Source organism: Anolis sagrei, chromosome 4 (genome assembly GCF_037176765.1).
Source record: "Anolis sagrei isolate rAnoSag1 chromosome 4, rAnoSag1.mat, whole genome shotgun sequence".
In the NCBI taxonomy this organism is placed as follows: Eukaryota; Metazoa; Chordata; class Lepidosauria; order Squamata; family Dactyloidae; genus Anolis; species Anolis sagrei.
Window position 1 is genome coordinate 35,214,847 of NC_090024.1, and position 21,147 is coordinate 35,235,993.

Here is a 21,147-nt window from a genome sequence, read left to right on the forward strand (position 1 = left end):
ATTTGAAATGAACATGTGCTGAGACCAGTGGATAGTGCATCCAGATAGTCTGCTTAGATTTACCTAGGTGTTTTTTTTTCAAGGGGCTGAGTTCAGATAATTGTTCCATCTAATTTGAAGGATTTGGATTTTCCACCACAACACAAGCTAGTGGACATGTTTTCCCTTTAATTTGTAATAGGGCGAAGAAGATCCCTTGGAAATTAGGGGAAGTAAACACAATCCTTCTTTCCTAAAGTGCTGTTGCCTTTTTCTTCTATGTGTGATTTCAGCCTTGCAGAGGTTTGTTTTCCTATTCCATGAAAATTATGGATCAAAACTGATCAATCAATTTTTGTGATAACATAGTAATTTTGGAACACTTTCCTTTCCTGCTGACTGTCAACCATTCTGTGGTGTTTCAAGACAGCTACATCTTCAGCTCTACCTGAACATACCAGAGATTCAATCTGGGAGCTTTTGAATTCACAGCCTATTCCACGACCCACTATGGACCTACTTCTAACAAACAGATTTTGAAAGCTCAGTGAAGGGAATTCACTTAGGAAACTACAAGTTTTGAATCTAAGCCAGGTTTGCATGAATTCTTATGCCATCCCGAATGGCAAACTGTTAGGAATGGCAAAGGAATTTAGTTATGGAACCAAATAGTTTGAAGGGGATTGAAGACATGGATGTTAGTGCAACATCCTTCTAGCAAATTGCTGAAACATTTCATTGCTGGAGTCTCATCAGAGACAACTCAGTTGACACCGTGTGGTATGACCAGAGGAGTGGCTACTGACAAAGGAAGGAAAAAAGCCATCTGCTTCTACCTAGAGTTCCTACTATGCATGAAAGAACACATACATATCTCTTGAATTCAAATTTATCAAATAAAAGGAAAATAATGTGTTTGTATTTAGTGGATATCCACGTGTATCTGTATATTGCAAGGGAGGACTAACTGTATCCCGTTGTGTTTATGATGGATCTTTGGAACTTCTAAAATAAGACAGGGGAGTTTTATTGCTAGGGAAAAGAGGGGGAAATGCATCATCCTCCCTCTCTTTCCCACTCCTCCTTCCATTCTGTTCTCTGAAAGGGAGAGATCTCTCTATCCCCTGAGAGAACTGCAGGATTTCAAATCCCCTCTCCTGTTCCAGTGTTTTAACCTATTTATGCCGGAGGCAGTACATAGCAGCTGGAGAAGGGCCAGATGGTCACAGAGGAGAATTTTGTTGTTCATTGTTGCAAAGCACATCATAGCGAAGAGAACCCATTTTACAATTGTGCTATTTTGCATTGCCCTTTCTAGATAACATAGGTCTAATCTGAAGATTTTCAGTATTGTTGAACACGTCCTTTAAGCTCGTCTAAGCAATATTATTGCCATGGTGTTATTCTTAGGCTCCAGGTAAAAATGCTGATACCAAGGATGAAGAAAGGCAAAATTGGTCAATTATTAAAATAGTAAATACCCACACATGATATCACTGAAAATATTTTGAATGGGGAAGTCTTTGGGCCATCTTTGTGACTGAATACTGGTAGAGCTACTTTGTAACAGGGATGTTCTGATGTTGCTTCTCTGACCCTTCAGGCCAATCTGCCCTTGCTCCAGCGGGAGCTCCTGCACTGTGCAAGGCTGGCCAAGCAGAACCCCGCCCAGTACCTCGCTCAGCATGAGCAGCTGCTTCTGGATGCCAGCACCACCTCACCTGTTGACTCCTCAGAGCTGCTTCTCGATGTGAACGAAAACGGGAAGAGGCGAACTCCAGACAGGTAGACCTCTCCAAAAGCTTGCTATGATAACCTTGTGAAAAGTGAATCTTTGTGACATTCACTTTGTCTCTGTAACCCCTAGGAATTGTGTCCTTCTCCTAAATCAACCCAGTGCAACAATTACCAGTATCCCTGGGAAATTTGCCAGACTACACATAGAAATAAAAATTCCAAATGCTTTCCTTTTTTAACGTGAGGGATCACTTCTCCAACACAATTCTGGCAGACATTAATCATAGATTTGGGGTAGAGTACCTAGAAATGCCTAAATAGGACTTTTTTTCGGTTTCCTATGGGGCAGCAGCAGAAGTGGCAACAAATAAAGTAAGCTGTGAATAATCAAATCCACAAATGCTTAACTTACAAAGGTGAAGGGAACTACATTTAAAAATTAGGCTTGTGCAACCTTGACCTGTGTCCTGGATTTCAGCGGGGGTTCCAGTCTGTTTTTTGGGAGCCTCCCAAATTTGGGAGGACAGAAATCCATTTTTGATCCAGAAAGCTGATTCATTTTCAATCCAGCCCATTGGCAGCAATTGGGGGGAGGGGGGCTTCCCAGGTTTAAGGCAAGGGCTTAAGAACCCTACCCCATTCCTGCAATCCTTTCCCTTCTTTCTTTGGAGGAGATCCAAGTTTAAGACAATGGCTTAAGAAATCACCTTTTCTGGGATCCTTTCCCTTCTAGCAGCTGCCTCCCTGCCCATAACTGAAAGAAATGGAAAGCAGCTGAGTTTTCAACAGCCGCTGTTCTGTTGCAGCAGAAAAAAATTGGTGGCGGAGCCCATGCCATTATGGGCATCCAAACCAACAGAACCAGGTGAAGACTTTTTTTGAAAACGAATCCATGCACAGACATATTAAAAATCCTGTTAGTCTCAAATGGGAGGCCTACCCCACCCCCAAGCATAATTGCAACATAGGAAATTATATTTAAGGATCGGTGGATGTATTTATAAATAATGTGTGTATTGTAGATATGGAAGTAGATTGCTATATGTGAATCGTGAGTTTGAATGTTAGTTTAGTCCCCTCACTTTCTAGTTTGGCCCTGTTCACCTTGGCATGCTGTCTTCAGAAGATTACCTACAAGAAAGACCTTGCTTCTGTCTTAATGCTGCAATGAAACATCAACACAGTGTGGTGTTCCTTTCACTGTTCTTTTGAAATCTGCACTGCAGGAGAGATTCATTTCATGAAGAAATGATTTAAAGAGGATGTTTGAAAGAGAAAACAAGCTGCCTTGCAGAGAGACCAACCAACTATAGGCCCAGTAGGGGCCCTCCAGCAGTTGATATTTTTGCATAATGCCTTAAACATTAGGGAGTGTACAAAAATATTGTCAACTTGGCGTTGAAGCATGTAAATACATTGATTAAATTTTATTTATGTGTTATAGTCCACTTTCCAATAAAAATAGGCTCCCGAAGTGTTATACAATAAAAGAGACAGAGAAGTGCAATTATGAAAATATTTCCTGGACCCTGATGCTAGATAATACAGGCTCATAAGATGTGGTTATAACTGGATGCAGTGGCTGACTGATGGTACAAATAATCCTTAGAATGATCACAACCCACCATCCAGTTGAACTTGCTATCTTTAAATTTGCCTTGGAAGTAGTGGGGGGTAATATACTTAAGGTTAGGGACCCTGTTTCAGATGTTCTTCATAGGACAAAATTATAGTATATGTCTCAGTTGTCCTGAGTATAAGCCCACCACTTTTTTGTATTTACTTCCACTGTAAGTGTTGTAATCACTTAAGTGTTGCATTCATATGGCAGACTCTGGTTCACAAAGGAACAAAATGATTTACACTGATGTCCTGTTGATTCATCCAAAGCAATGCAGACCTATTCTAATCAGTTGTTGATTCACTATGTAGAGAAATTAGATGGATTGACTGTGTCTATTCTAGTCAAAATTAACAGCTGGCTGTAAAACATAGTATAGTTATTTGGATAATATTTTGTTGGAATGTTGGGAAGAAAATAACATGGAAATTCAATTTAAAAAGAAATAAAGCATGGCTACAGTGGAACGTTCCATTATCTGCTGATCAGTGGAGAGTTCTACTTTTGTAGAATAAAACCTAAGGCACAATTTAGATCTCAGGAATTAGGAATATATAAGATCTACATAGATGTTCATAGCATTGTTACTTACCAATAAACTGATCAGTTGTTGAGTGCAAATTAAAGTAACTAACATTTATTTTTAATGTACCACTCTATTCATGTTTTTACTGCTTTCTTCAATCTAGAAAGAAGGCAGATAATGTGCTCTTATCCTCTGAATACAAATTCAGTGGTTGGGATGGATATAATATGCAAGCTAGAAGACTACTTCGTTGAAATTCAAAGTCGAATTCTGCAACTCCATAATTATGGCCACTTTGTCATCATGTGAATATTAGAAAATCTTACAGCAGTTTGATGAGCAGAACAAGAGCTAGCCCACTCTATACTAAGTGAGACCATTCCATACACAATACTACTTTCCCATATGCTCATCTTGGCAACCATTAACTTACTGCAAAAATTGTAGAAACCATTTTTTACACTTCCTTAAGATTTTAAAACCTTTTCCTATAAGGGTGCTTCAGGAGTTTTGGCTCTTTTTGAACAAATCAAAGACAAGGAAATAAAGTCCAGTTATGTAAGAGACATTTAGCAGAAGAATTTAAAAATATCTAGAAGGAAAATAGATTTTATTCTATGGTCATAATAACTCTGGATATGTTTAACTGTTAATGCTTAGCTTTTAAGCAGTATTTAATATACACATTTGAGTTAAATATCATATTTTCCACATCCACTCTATCTTTTATAGTTCATATGGGATGTGTGCAAACTATCAGTACAACCTGAGACTGAAGTACTTAATAAAAGAAGCAGGGAACATTTTCACTCAGCTGGATCCAGAATCAATTAGATTGTGCCATGGCCCAAGAAGCAATGACATTTACACCACTAACTTACTGACAGAAGATAATCCTGGAAGAAGTATGAACATTTAAGACTGTGTTGAGCTTTGAGAATCCAGATCGGTCAACCATACCAAGCAACCCCCACAGGGCAGAGGTTTTGGACAAGAGAAGATTTAATGTTTTACCTATCTTAAATTATGGTGTCGAAATATTCACCAAAGTGAAAATGGTTTCTCACAGTTCTGCCTTTGTTGAAAATCATATATCTCTTTCACTCCCATTTATTAGGCAAACAGGCACAACCTTTCTTTATTTTTTTCTTATGCTTTCATATACTGCCAATGATCTTATGTTTCTCAGGAAAGACAATTTCTTGTCAGTATGTCACAAACTCATTGAACACACAGGAAGACACTGTCTAAACACAGTGAAGAGGCTTTTATGAAGGGTAAGCTGCATCCACCCCATGAAGTCTTCTAGAGTGCATACTATATATTTAGACATCAGTATCTTTTCAGTTTTCCTGGTATAAAGGTAATCAAAGCTGCTGTCTGGTGGTTTGAGGTGGTTGGATGTTGGCCATATTGTGAAAGCGGTAGCAAGGGCATGTCATGCATTGGACTGTTGTTTGTATCTGCCATGGCTATCAGCACTAGAACAGTTCTACACTGTCATGGTTGCAAAGACCTGTGAATGGGGAGAGAAAATGGATTCTGTTAACACTTGCAGAAGTGCTTAGGAAAGACATCTTGCAGGATTTTGTTGCAAAGAAAGGGAAACATGAATAAAATGAAACAGGGTGTAGCATATAATGAACTCTATTGAACCTTAAAGAGTTTTTGAAATAGTTTGTGACTTAAATAAAAGTTTGCTTGAAAAGAACCTCTCTGGATTTGGAGTAAACTTTCTCATGTAGTAATCCACCCTAGGGTTAGAAATAGCACTTCCACAAAAAGGTTTTCCTTAGCAGAAGGTAGCTTTGGGGTCTATTCCTGTTTAAGATTTTCACCCAATTGAGGAGATGCTGTAAGGTATAGGCCACGTGTGCCGCATGCTCTCGAATAGAGCAGAAGGAGTTGCAACCGGCAGCCAGGTAGTCTGGCTCTGTTGAAAAAACCATGGTGGTAGAGCCCTTGCCATTACGAATGTCCAAAGAAGCCAAAGACAAATGGCCAAAACGAATCCGTGCACAAGTCTAGCATTGATCCATGTATAAGTTAAACTAGGTTTTGGGGGGCAATTCATTTATTTTATTTTATTTGCCTTATATACGAATATATACAGTAATTGCTAGAATGAATTTCTCCATAATAGTACAAAAACTTTTAATGCTGTTTGACCACTTTTGACACCAAAATGAAAACTGTGACAACTATTACAACCTTGAATTTGTTGAAATAAATGTTAAGTTACATATTCTATTCATTCGGAGTAAATGATATTTAAGGAAACAATTTATTCTATTTGAACCTTCACAGATATTAAGTATAGGACATAGTATATGCATCTTTACAGCTACAAGAGAGGTTAGTATCTTTCAGCGGTTGTCTTGCTCCAAGATATCATTTGTTGTTGGGCAGTTGCTGATTTCTTGAAACCAATTTAAGGACTTTGGAAGGAATCATTTTAATGTTGCTACTTGTGTTTCTTCCTTGATGGCTTTTTTCAGTCTTGTTTGATTTAAATATCTAAGGTTGTTTGTAATTTCATTTAGACACTACAATTTTTTATGGATGTAAACTCCCTTGAGATTTTTGGATAGAAAGTAAAATAGCAAAATAAAATTATAACTATGGTAATTATCATTTTTTTCACACATCCTTGACCTTTTTCATATTCAGTGGAGTTTGTCCTCTGAAGACTGAAGAGAGGTGAAAAATTCCTTTTTATACCTAGAGCATGACCGCTCATGTTTAAGGGTTTGAGGACAGCCTGAAAAATATACCCACTTGTAGTCATGCTCTTTTTCTGAATGCAGCTTCAGCATATTGTTTGCATATTCATTTTCTGCTTCTAGCTGTGTATTTGTATGCCCACTACTACTGTACACAAAGTTTCATGAAGCAGCCTGACAGCAGAGTTCTGTGTTTCACTGAATGTTTTCTTGGTGCATATGGTCTGACACGGATGAGCAGCCACTGTGAGATTTTGGAGTCTATTAAACTAGCTCATTAAAAAGATCAATCTGTTTCTGTAATAACACTGGGAGCCATCAGTCACTGAAAGAGAGAAGAGAATGACACCTGAGGAGACAATGCATTTTTGGTAATTTTGCATAGCATGTCAGGGACAAAGCACTCACTAGCACAATACGTTCTATGACTATATCTATCTATCTATCTATCTATCTATCTATCTATCGTTTTTCCTTTTGAAGGAATTTTTCAAAAATGAATTAACTGCACAAGATTGGTGTATGTGTAAGCATTTTCTTTGGTTGTAATATATCTTCATATGATTTTCAGATAACAGTATACTTTTATCCATGTGTGGCAGTTTATTAGTGAAAGTGGGTCCATAGCAAAGATATCAATTTGAAGGAGTGCATGTGGATGGTGGTGTGTGTGTGTGTGTGTGTGTGTGTGTGTGTGTATATACACATGCACACATACATATATATATAGCTGAATACTGTTAGTAGAAGTAAACCTTAGTTTTTCCAGTAGGTATATTATTGATGCATGCCCATCACATGCAGCATGAATTTCTCCCTTCCTGGAAACTTAAATATATTGCAGTAGTGGTCATGATTACTGACAGCATACAGCCAAAACATTGTACAACCAAAATACAACCATAAATATTATTGGTAATCAGAATTGTAGACACCCGAGACTTTAACTTCTAAAAACATAGCTTAATTGGTTCATTGTTACCTGTATAGTTGTGGATGTGAGCAACCTCCAGTTTGATGATCACAATAATAGCAACAAACACCATGTTGGATAATAAAATGTCACAACCTTATATGGTTATAGTTTATCTGACTTGGCCCCCAAGGATCCTGCCCCCTGCTGGCACACTTGCCATTGGAAATAATACCTTTTACCTTGAAACAACTTCTGGGACGCCCCAGCCTCAATCTGTCTCAGGATATACCCTGCTTTGATTCAGTATCAAACTGGCTGGATGTACCTGGCTGCATTACATCTGTTGGCCAGGGTTCCCTCCATTTGGGAACTGTTTTACAACTGCCATTGCCCAATTTCACTGGTACAGCAATATGATTTTATACAGGAAGAACAGGGTGGGCTGAAGTTCCCCTTGTACTGGCTGCCTCCCCCCAGTGATCTGGGTATTTAAACCCCACTACCCTTGGTGGGCTTTTTGGGCAATTCTGAAACCCAACAGTTGCACATGATCCTCTGGGGAGGGCCAGCTGCTGCGAGTTGTCTTGTTCTCCCTGGCTGCCTCCCCACTTCTACCAGGAGCAAAAGTGCCTGCCTTTCCCATGCAAAGCACAGATCCAGTGCTGATAATAGTTTGTATCTTTGTAAAGTATCTTAAACACCTTTGCTGTTGTCATACCTTTTATTCACATGTATAGATTTGAATATGCAATTTTCACCTCAGACATAGAAAATCCCAGCAATTCACAGCATCCCTATTAATTAAAGGTCTTATTTTCAAGAATTCCACATGACTACTTGTTGAGAAGGGGATACACACATATACATACCAAGTACATAAAATGCCAGGGTACATTTTGCTGAACTAACCTTAATTAGCATGGAACGATGCAGCATGGGTTTTGTTTTTTGTTGTTGTTTTTTGACACGATAAAACAGTTTGCTATCAGCAATGCAGATTTTTTTTCCAATTGTACCCTAGTTCCATCTGTCTATGTTGGCCCAATAAAATATATAGTTTTAACTGCTTGGTATATTATTATAAAAAAAGCAAAAAGAGATATTTCTGTTTTCCCAGGGACAACTTTTGTCATTTCCTTTAGAATTTATCAAAGGAAAAAATATCCACCACTCCCTGGGTAATATCAACTTAATACAATAAGAGGGAAAGTAAAGAAAGTCCTCCAAGTAGTATAGAAATGTGTCTGTGCCGTAGGATGGCAGCAATTGCTTTGTGAAAACGGATCCAATTTCAAGAAGCAGCATGACCACTTTAAAAATACAGTTGTGTAAACATTTTATGACACAGTTTCCTTTCAACCCCATGGCTTTTCCTTTTTCTGTCTATCCAGACTCATGTAGGAAACATTGCACTCATTTCAACAGCATGGGACTCTTCTGCCAACACCACTGTACAAGCATAGATATTTGAAAATGACCTTTGCAAAAGGGGTTCTTAAAATGCACCTGCAAAGCCCTTGAAATGCAAATAAGGAATATACAACACTAAAAGAAGGTTCTGGTTGTTGGTTAAGATAGGCAGGCATACAGGTTCTTGTCCTGTTCATGGACATTTTTTTTCTATAACTGTTATTCACAAAGTGGGTCCAGACATGCCCAGGATCTCCTCTCAGACATACTGCTGTGTCTCTAAAACTCATCACAAGGCGACAGAAACATCTCTCTAGCACAAAGCTGTGGTAGAGGATATGGTGGAACCCTCTCTCTCTCAACAGTTCAGAACTACAGCGGGTCCACAGGCTTTCTTCCCCATCTAAAAGATGGATACAAATTAATACAATACACTCAAGGTCTATAGAAAGCCTGGCATTTAACTCATGCCATTAAAATATTACCAGGAAAGCAATGTCACAGAAAAGTTGAACATCTGTAATGATTGTGGACCATTTCCTGATTAGGTGGGGATAGGAATGTAGACTGGGCAACAAAAGGCGGAAGTTATTCATAGGATATCTATCAGTTTATCCATGTTGGTATTGTTAGATTTCAAGATAAAGCAGAGCACAAATGGAACAAATGTGGTGCTAGCCACTTTTTTGTGTACTTTGAAGTGAATATTTACTATTAATACATATCTTGATTATTGTGTGTACTATGGCAGTTGTATTCTGATTCTCTTTTTAAAATAGAATTCTCTTGACCAAATGTCTTCTGTCATTTATATTTTCAGAACCAAAGAAAATGGCTTTGACAGAGAGCCTTTGCACTCAGAGCATCCAAGCAAGCGGCCGTGCACTATTAGCCCCGGCCAGCGGTACAGTCCAAATAATGGCTTGTCTTACCAGCCCAACGGTCTGCCTCACCCCACTCCGCCTCCACCTCAGCATTACCGTTTGGATGATATGGCCATTGCCCACCACTACAGGGACTCATACAGACACCCCAACCACAGGGACCTCAGGGACAGAAACAGACCTATGGGTAAGCAAAAGCCTTTTGGACTCTTAACCATGTTTTTTTCTCCTCTAAATAGACATCATACCCCACTTACTAAGTGGTCACTAGTGCAGAGAATTGTAATTAATGCAATCCTTTTATTGATGACATATGTTGATGCTTGTCTTAAGCTTCACAGAGGACTGAATCCCAGCCATAAGTCACCTTTGCTCCATATCCCTTTTATAGATACAATTTGCTAATTTAGGCATGCTATAGCTACTTCTGGGTTGAACTGAAATTCTAAGACATTCATATCTTTGGTAATATTTTAGGTAGGAAAATCACAGCAATATTTTTTTCTCATGTAGTACCAGGTTTTTCTGGGTTTTTAAAAATATACATGTTGATATGTATGTATATACTAGATAGAAATATATTCCATGATCCATTGAAATGCAGATATATTGTTTTTTATAATCTGCTAGCTCACCTATTGTTGTTGTTGTTGTTGTTGTTGTTACCCACTTTATCTCCCCAAAGGGGACTCAAAGCAACTTGACATAAAAACATTGGTATCCATTTTAAAATATACAAATATACAAACATTAAAACAAAATTAAACACAAGAGTATTTAAAAATTAAGTTAAAATCCATCAAACATATTCAATTTTTAAAACCATAGCTTACCCTGACTAGATCTTAAACACCTTCATCTTTAAATGCCTGTTTGAATAAAAACCTGTCACCAAGACAGCAGGGAGGGGGCAATTCTGTCTTCCCTGGGCAGGGAATTCCAGAGTTGGGGGGCAGCACCAAGAAGTAAGGTCCGTTCTCTCGTTGAGCTTGAGGTGGAGGTGGGACTGAGATAAGGGCCTCTTTCTGAAGATCTCTGAGCCTGGTCAGGTTCATACAAGGAGATATGGTTGGCCAAATAGCCTGGACCTGAACTGTCTAGGGCTTTAAAGGTCATAACCTACACTTTGAATTGTGCCTGATAACAGACTGGCAGCCAGTGGAGCTGCTGCCGGTAGGGTTGTCTGCTCCTTGCAGCCAGCCCCAGTAAGCAACCTGGCTGCAGCTCTTTGGACCAGCTGAAGTTTCTGAGCACTCTTCAGAGGCAGCCCCACCTAGAGCACATTACAGTAATCCAGATGGGATGTAATTAAGGCATGTACCACCATGGTCACACCTGGCTTCTCAAGAAATGTGTCCAGTTGGTGCACCAGTTTTAATTGTGCAAAGGCCCTCCTGGCCACTGCTGACAACTGAGCCTCCAAGTTCAGTGCTGAGTCTAGGATGACCCCCAAACTGTAGACCCATGTCTTCAAGGGGAGTGTGACCCCATCCAGCGCATCCTGGATCCCTATTCCCTGATTTACCTTCTGACTGACCAGGAGCATCCCGTCTTCTCTGATTGAATTTCCCCAAATGCTCTCTAGCAGGTTTGTGACAATTTCATTTTTTGGGCCTTGGGTCTTTTTCTCATCAGGAATTTCACTAGGCAATCCTGTGGGTTCCTATAATAGACTGGCATATAGAGAATATTTGCTGGATCACTTAAACATGCTACTGATATTTTATTTTTATTTATTTATTCTCTGTTTTTGGCAGGGTTACAATGCACACGTCAAGAAGAAATGATTGATCATAGGCTAACAGACAGAGAATGGGCAGAAGAATGGAAACACCTTGACCATGTAAGTAATATACCATGTCTATATTTGTGTATAAATACCTGTATAGGCGTGACTATATCACATCTTTTACACAAAAAAGGGCCTTAAAATGTTTACTGTGTCTTTCCGGGGCATGTACAATTGTAGCAATGGTACCACAATTGTAAATAAGAATAAGAAACACTTACCAGGACATAAATCTAACTTACAACATCATAAACTGATTTGCAAAAAACAAAAACAAAAAAAACCCTACTGAAGGGGAAAATGGACAAAAGTCAAGGGGACTTTTGAGTGTGTATGTGAAAAATATTCTTTTTCGAGAAAGTTCTAAAATATCAAAAATCTTACAGAAAATTCATAACATGGTATCTTGGTGTTAAAACACCCCTTTGAGTTCTGTGACTATTTCTGCAAGGATAGCAAAATGTGATAATATTCATATGCATATCTAGGAGTTTCCATTCAACTTGAATGATTCTTGGAAACAGCCTCAACCAAGATCTTCTATCCATATTTCAGTACTTCTACCCATATTGTTGAAATAATATGAGAAGTTCTGGGCTGAGTAGAAGAAGCTTGTGTTGATTTTGCTCCAGATATCAGTATCATGCACAAGAACTGAAAAGGGAAGAGCCACAGAATGGGCAATTTCCACCTGGTCTTGAACACCCTCAATGTCATGAGTAGGAGTTGGGCTGCTGTGAGCTCTGTTTGTCACTCATTCAAATATAGCATTTATAACTTCCTGACCAACTGTACATTGGATAGCATCTAGCCAGTCCAAAAGCTCATACTAATTCAAATTCAGTGGTTTCTTCAAAGCTGAATGGAGAGGTTGAAAATAGTATTTTTTTCATCCTTTTTATAGTTAAAATAAAGAAAAATGAATAAGATAATCAGAAACCAGCAAAAGATTATACTCCCTAGCTAATTCCACGGAAACCATGGTTAAAATCCCTTGGTTCAGCTACCATCTCTTGTCCTACCTTGATTCACAGGGTTGTTGTCCATATAAAACTGGGGGGGGGAGGGGGGGCAAGAATCTCATATGGCACCTTGCGCTTTTTGGATAATTGACAAGATATGGAACAAACAGGAGAGTTATTTGTTGCTTTTTTCCCTGACCACTAGCTCTTGAACTGCATCATGGATATGGTGGAAAAAACAAGGCGATCACTCACTGTGCTACGGCGATGTCAGGAAGCTGACCGGGAGGAACTTAATTATTGGATACGACGGTACAGCGATGCAGAGGATTTAAAAAAAGGCAGTGGTAGCAATCATTCCAGGCAGCAGAGTCCAGTGAATCCAGATTCCATCCCTTTAGGTATTTTACCTGCTCTAAAATGGAAAACTTACAAGACAGAATATGTATGTCTTTTTCACAACTCTGTGGTGTGCCTTAGAATTTGCCCCTCTCCTTTTCTCTCAGTAATTGTTTTTATTGTTGCAGTTTTCTCCAACATAGTTTGTATGTAAAATAGCCAATTAAAAAGTGGAGGAAATAGAATGGAATACAACTTCCCTCTCCAGGCATTCAGATGGATTAGGAAAATCAATCTTTTGTTTAAGGAGGGAAAACATGCCAACCAATAGTGTGTGAACTAGTAGCCAAAATCAGGACCATGTATGCCTTTCTGATTCCTTTCAGATAGCTCTCTTGCATTTGTCGATTATTAAAATCTCTACCAAACAGAGCCATCTGTTTAAATCCCAGTATCACATAAAATGTGCAGCCATTTTAAAACAGGGTACTTGTTTCATTTGCCCCAATTACCTTGTTATATAAATGACGCTATAAACGTCTGCATACATACAGTATGTTGATAGGCAAGAAAGACAGCAATTTCTGGTGGCCCTAAGGCAAACAGATACATTACGGTCCATCATACAGGGAGCTGATGGATCATGGCCATGGTATTTTTAAAAAGCTCTCCAGAATTTTAATTGAAACCATCAAAATATATAAATATTGTTTTTTTGCTCTGTGTGTTGCAAATGTCACAGATTCCCCCTTTGTCATTTTTAATGAGCTAATCCACCCTGTAAAAATTACCAGCTTGTCATCTCCAGTAGCTTTGGGTGGAGGAGGGGAGCGTACCATCTGTTATGCCTTTGTGTCTTTTCCCTCTTTTATGATTTTGTATTGTTACGCATTCTGTAGATCAGTTTCAACTGTAGCTATAATCTGCCCATTTTCAGGTTTATTATAATATCTGTAATCCCAAGGATGGCAAGGGAAAGAAAGAAGGGAAAATATTGCTTACATAGTCCTAGTGCAGGCATCACACTGGATGAAACTGTGTTCCATCTGTAGAATAAATGCAGATTATTATTTTTTCACTTGAACTAAATATTTGGTCCTTCTCTACTTGTTCAAAGCAAATGGCATGTCCCCATGTGATCCTTCCTTTTCTAAGTGATAATCATAATAACATGTTTTGAGAAAGGTTACTAGGCAGATACATGTAGAAGTTGATTGAGACACAAAGCCTCTCACAACATTAAAAAACAAAGGAATTTAAAATCTATATAACATATACATATTAAAATAGAATTAAACGTGCAAATCAGTTAAAATCACTAAAACACCGAAATAGTTGAAATAATTAAAAGAATATACAGCACCTACCTTGTTCACTTTTAACAACTGAGAGGAGACATGATAGCCATTTATAAATATGTGAGGGGAAGTCATAGCGAGGAGGGAGCAAGCTTGTTTTCAGCTGCCCTGTAAACTATGACGCGGAACAATGGCTTTAAACTACAAGAAAGGAGATTCCACCTGAACATTAGGAAGAGCTTCCTGACTGTGAGAGCTGTTCAACATTGGAACTCTTACGCCCCAGAGTGTGGTGGAGGCTCCTTCTTTGGAGGCGTTTAAATGGAGGCTGGATGGCCATCTGTTAGGGGTGCTTTGAATGCAATTTTCCTGTTTCTTGGCAGGGGATTGGACTGGATGGCCCACAAGGTCTCTTCCAGCTTTATGATTCTATGATTCTTCTTTAAAAAACTGCCTGAATACAAATGTCTTAGCCTGCCACTGGAAGGACAATAGGGACAGGGCCATTCTGGTTTCCCTAGGCAGGGAGTTTCAGAGCCTAGGGGCAGCCACAGAGAAAGTCCTCTCTTGCATCAACCACTCTTGTGATAGTGGTTGGACCGAGAGAAGTATATCTCCTGATGATGTCAGAGCCCTGGAAATACAATATGTCAAATATCCTAGATAGGACTTTATAGGTAATGACCAGCACTTTGAATTGTGCCCGGAAACACACTGGCAGCCAATGGATCTGCTGCAACAGGGGTGTTGTCTACTCCCTGTAGCCAGTCCCAGTTAACAGTCCGGCCACACCTCTTGGACCATTCATAGTTTCTGAACCCTTCTCTAAGGTAGTTGCAAGTAGAGCATGTTGCAATAATCCAAATGCATGTAACTAAGGCATGTACCACCATGACCAGATCTGGCATCTCAAGGAATGGGCACAGATAGTGCACAACTTTTAAATGTGCAAAAACACTCCCAGCCACCATAGACACCTGGTCCTCCAAAGTTCAGCACTGGGTGCAGGAGTACCCCAAACTGCGAACCTACATTTCCATGGGAAATGTAACTGTATCTCATGCTGGCTGGATTGCTATTCCTTCATCTGCCTTCCAGCAGACCAGGAGTATCTCTCTTGCCTGGATTAAGTTTCAATTGGTTTGATTTCTTCCAATCCATTACTGATGACAAACGCTAGTTTACTAACCAAAGATGACCCTGCATAGCTTCCAAGATCAAATGGAATCACTTGTCTTTAGGATAAACATCCTCAAAGTGCAACCCTTCAACTGGTTGGGCCTCAAACCCAGAAGCCATAGCCCGCTTGTTCAATGGTCAGGAATTCTGGGAGTTGTAGACCCAAACAGCTGGAAGTTTGCAGTTTGAGGATGCCTGCCGGCAGAGACAGAATGTTTCCCATTAAAACTAACTCAAATATGAAGGATGGGAGACATCGCTGCTGTAGACCTTGGAGAACAAGTATTGAAGTAGACAATAATAAGCATGGATTTGCATTTTAAAGTCTCTGCCCCCCCCCCCTCCAATGTACTTTGCAGCACTTATTGAATAATATAACTATTGTTTGTGCACTCATTTCAAATATAACTAGAAAATCCAATAAACTTTTGTATATTTTCTATGGTATGCTTCAGATTTCTATACACTACTCACATCAGCATATATGCTTAGGCTAGGCTATGTCAGACAGTTACAATTGGTTTAGTCTATTGTTGTGTAAAATAAAATAAGTGCTTAAATATTTGCATGGAAGATGGGAGAGTAAAATTGCTTCAGTCCTGAGTAATCCACAAATATAAAAATATCACTCAGACATGCTTCACATTTACAGCCCTCTTGATGGAAAGTGATGGGCAATCATGTAAATAATCTATCACTTTATTCAGGCACTTTTGTAGGAGGGTGTTTGACATTATGAACAGTATTTGATTTTCATCCTCTTAACAAGGAACTCTCTTAATATGTGCTGCTCTAGACACAATAAGCTAAGTTTCACTAGAAAATTTGTATATAAAAAAGAATTGAGCAAGCTGCATCTATGGCCAATCATGCCATTGCTTTTTCAATAACCATTCCACAATCTCCAGCCTATATGGCCAGTATTTGTTTTAGTTGTGGAGATCTGGGATTTTTAATCCAAACAGTCATTTTTCTAAGTTCTTGACCTAACACTGTATTGTCTACATTGACTGCCAATGATTTGCCAGGGTTTCCACAGAGAAGCTTTTTCTAGCCGTCTCCTGGAGTGTCGGGGATCAATTGTGTTTGTTGGGAGTGCAAAACTGGTGTTTTTCTGATGAGTTGTGGATTTGTTCCTTCTGGATGTCAAGTATTTAACTTGGGACCAGGTTACTTTTTTACTTACTTATAGATTTTGATTGGATATTGTATATTTAGCATGGGACAAGCTTGCTTGGTTATTTGTTTGTTTATAGATTTTGATGAGTCTACAAAGGCAGATAAGGAATTTAAGGTGTGTCACTATAAAACTTGTTATTGGTACTCACCAATGAGCCAGCTTCCATTTCTGGAACCCTATGAATGAAAACCCTCCAAGATCCCTGGTCATCAACTGCTTATGTCTTGCATATTCAGAGCCATGGCTCTCTATATTTAATCAATTGTAATATGGTCTTCTTCTTCCATTTCCTTCCACTTTGCTGAGCATTGCCTTTTCCAGTGAGTTATGTTATCTCAAGATATGTCCAAAGTATGACAGTCTCAGTCTAATTATTTTGATTTCTAGTGAAAAATCAATCTTGATTTCCTTAAGGACCCACTCATTTGTCTTTTTGGCAGGAAGTGGTATCCACAGAACTCGGGTCTAGTAACTCATTTCAAATTCATTCTTTTTTTTCTCATTACCTTTTCATGGTCCTGCTCTTCAAATTCATATATAGAAATATAATCCTTACCCCAGTCGATACCCTTGCACATTAAGCATAAAGCAAAAGATCAATCCATTTCAATTTAGATTCCTTTGAACAGGGAATACTTACATGAATAGCATATCCCGGTGAAAGGAAGATTTTGTTTTGAACCTCCAGTCAAATACATCTAGAATATATTCTTATAGAAAGAACTCCTGCATTATCCAGGAACAACATATTTGTCAAGTTGCTATATAATTGTACAGCTCTGTGACAATTCAGGGTCCAGTTTAATGGAGGAACCCAACCGAACCAACATGCTGTTTTAGTCACCAATGGCCAATTCTCACATTATCACTGACAATGAGTTGGAAGTAGAAGAGAATGGTCCCAGAATGCTGCAATGTAGCTTTTCAGTTAATCTCCTCTCGGTTCCTATGTACCTTTCTGAAGTTTCCAAAACAGTCTATATGGAGCTGGGAGCACACTCCTGCCCGATTTTTAGCCCTGCATTCACTGACTGTCATGTAAAACCTTGAGTCCTTCTTTCTCTCAGAACTTAAACTTGGGATAAAATGAACCATATCTTATTTCAACTCTTTTCGGCAAAGCATGTTTTTGTTGGGAGGGTTTTTTTTTTTTACATGTTTCACAGGGACTATATCTTGGCTCACTTCACCTGGTAAGGTGTTTTTGTTATTTTTTCACAGAAGCCACTTGTTTCTCTTTTTTCTAACCTGGGTGTTTGCACTTGTAGAAATCATCATCTAATCTTTACTTGAACTTTTATATTTATGCAAAATATCACAGTCTGTGAATGGGAGGGGCAGAAACACAAGGAGAAAATGGACTTGGGGTGCCTTTTGAGAAAATGGACTTGGGGTGTCTTTTGAGTGCAAGAGCTACCAAGTTCCATTGAAATCCTTGGAAGTTCTAATCTCAGTGCCATCATGAGTCCAATTTGTGAACATGCACCTGGGCGTAAGTGCCACTGAAGCTAATGGATTTACTTCCAAGTAGATACATATCCTATTGTACTGTATAAAGCAGAAGAAGTGCAGAGCAGAGATAAAATCTAAATACATTTCAAATGAAAAAATGACAAGATATTGTTGAAGGCTTTCATGGCCAGAATCACTGGGTTGATGTAGGTTTTTCAGGCTGAATGCTCATGTTCTAGAAGCATTCGCTCCTGATGTTTTGCCTGCATCTATGGCAGACATCCTCAGTGGTTGTGAGCACCTCTTGAACATACAGTCTGAAAAACCTGCAACAACCCAATTTGACAAGAGATTTGAATGTGCACTATACCATATATAATAATGTGATTTAGGCAAGTACACCTGTGCATGCCAGGTCATTTGTAAGATGACTGTTTTTTTCAGGATTGTAATTTGAGTAACAAAATGAATCCACCAGCTTCTACTCTTACATACCATCCGTTTCCTCGCTGTCTGAAAGAAGTTAACAAATTCCTCAATCACAACCCAATTTAATCATTTTTATTATAACTATGTAAGTGAGGACATAAACTAGTTCCCTAGGGTTTTTGTTATCTGTGCATGGATATGAATTTCAAGGAGATGAGGGTGAATGTTCAAACTGGACATGGATTATATTTCCTCTTGTCATGTTTCAGCTGTCAAAATGTGTTTTCTTTTTCCACGCTTACAGTACTGCTTATTTCTTTGTCTGCAGAATTCCAAAATGCTTCTTTCACTTGCTGAATTTCTCATTCAGGTTGACAGGTTCTCTTTGATTTATCAATTGCTCCTGCAATGTATACATGAAAAAACTTTACATCACTTTGACAATTGGTCAAGTATTTGAAGAGATGAATATTTTCCTTCTTTTCGAAGTAAGCTTTCAGATTCCAATATAGTTAGAAATTCTCTATCCTTCACCTATGTTAAGAGATAATTTTATTGCTATCATATTTGTTTATGATGATCTTGTGAACTGGGTAATCTTTTTAATTTCTAAAAAAATATATGCAGACAGTTGACAATACAGAAAAAGTGTGCTGAGATTCACTGTGGTTCTATCTACCTTTCATCTGGTCTGGCAGTATAGCTAACTATAACTAATTTTATTCCATTCTCAATAGCTATTTTTATGGTGCTGCCATTTGTATAGTCAGAATAGAGAACAAAAGTTGTGTTTTGGGGATCACCCTTGATTCTTTGCCTGTTTTTAAGGTTGCAAATATGTTCTCTCTCAGCACATGGGACCTCACCACGAACAAAGCAGGAAATGGTACTTCTGTATGCAACCCATAGTTTATGACAGTTGAATGCATGCAGGATACAAACAGGATCCCTTTTATGTTCATACCTTTTAGAAATACTGTGATTCAACACATCACGCAGTGGATGGGTTTGCTCCTCCCAATCCATCCTATGCTCCTCAATGTCACTTCTTGTCACCCTCTCACTTTCTTTCTCTCTCACACACACACACACACAGAAACAGACTAGAAAAGCTTAAGGTGTGTGCTGTCTGTGCTAGAGGTGTGTTTCTGTAGAGAGATAACACCTCACTATATCTCCTCCATCTTGTCTGCAACCAGATTCAGATTATCTGATTCAGATTCAGATTATCTTATTTCATTCAAAGTAACATTAGGCACCATAAAAACTAATACATTTTGTACAGCTAGGCAGATGGAGTTATCTCGTTTTTTTCTGGGTATATATCATCCATCCACTATGGATCTTAAAACATATTTCAGGGCACAAGTCTAAGCAACATGGGTTCGAAGAGTTGTATTACCCTGTTATCTTTACAGCTGCTATGCCACGTCTCATTTAGTTAATCATTTCAACAAGAAATTAGATACTGTACTGATTTAAATCCAATTAAATAATCCCTGTGTGAAGTTACTTTCTTTGGAGATAGTGGTTTTAGCAATGGAGGAACCTTCTGTTCATGATGTAAGAAGCCAGCAGACCCCTAGGTTCAACTTAGAAATTTTAACCAATCAAGATGAGTGGGAAGCTAGACAGTATGTGGATTTCTAACATCCTCAAAAGAAATAATACCATATTTTCAGATTTCATAATTTTTTGCCTTTGAAGAAGGTTGCCATGCTGCATATACTTTTAAGAGCTCTTTCTGTTCAAGAATTTGGGAGACATTTGTCTAAACGGCACCAAGCCATACATATTCGCTTCATATCCATTTTCATAATTATTTTTCAAAACTCTAAGAATATGTTTCCTATTATTTCATCATTCTTTATACCATGTTTCTCGGTGTAATGAAAAAAAATTATGGCAATCTTTCATAAGATCTTGATTTAATTCTTTCAACAGTCTTGGCTTCATTGAATTGAATTGGCTTCTATGTGAATTGTGGTTGGAACATGAGCTTGATTGATCTTTTTACTTGGAAATTGCACCAATTAGCTAGCAATCCAGTCAATGATGTCATTGAATTCCACTTACTTTTGACTCTCGTATACCTAAACAAGCCATAAAAGCATTTCATTTTCCATTTTTTTAAGCAATACTCACCACCTAATAAAGACCTTATTGAGAATCATAGCATCTGCCCCATAAAGTATAGGTAAGAGATATAGCAAAGGAGTATTTTTAAAATGTCTTGTTGTTGTTGTTGTTGTTGTTGTTGACAGAGAAAGTAATGTATAGTTTGTAGAGTTCCCCCAATCTCTAATAGTATTGCTACTCGTGTATGTCCAGAATACAAGTCTGAATATTATATAGATTTTAAGATATTAATTTTTTTTAAAAAAATCATAATAATGATGATACATGCCTCATAAATTCAATGGAGGAATTACAGGAGGTTGATCAGGATGGCCGTTGTGGATTTATCTAACTATGTTTTTGTGAAATCATAGAACATTAAGGTAATAATATACAACAGCACAGAAAAATGCTTCCCTTTATGTTAAAGAGCTAAATCAAACTTTTCTTTTGGGGATTTTAAAAAATATGGATATGGAGGGACAACTGTATAGGTATTTCCAACTCAGCATTTAGAGCAATGCCAAGCTTAGGCCTCACCACTACTTAAATTAATTTCTACAAGGCTTTATGGGAAATGTATGCAGTGTCTGGAATTAGCAACT

General features: G+C 38.4%; 1 protein-coding gene across 4 annotated transcripts in view; it reads left to right on the forward strand.

Annotated features, from left to right (window-relative positions):
* RUNX1T1 (RUNX1 partner transcriptional co-repressor 1) overlaps positions 1-21,147 on the forward strand; it is a 164,410-nt gene that overhangs the window by 116,172 nt on the left and 27,091 nt on the right. For all 4 annotated transcript variants that reach the window (XR_010909799.1, XM_060775592.2, XM_060775590.2 and 1 more), the window contains 4 exons: positions 1,583-1,764; positions 9,733-9,983; positions 11,554-11,639; positions 12,753-12,948. Coding sequence is in view for 3 of the 4 variants with exons in the window: in XM_060775592.2 (XP_060631575.1) it covers positions 1,583-1,764; positions 9,733-9,983; positions 11,554-11,639; positions 12,753-12,948 (715 nt within the window). In the remaining variant the exon portion in view is untranslated. The remainder of the gene's footprint in view (positions 1-1,582; positions 1,765-9,732; positions 9,984-11,553; positions 11,640-12,752; positions 12,949-21,147) is intronic.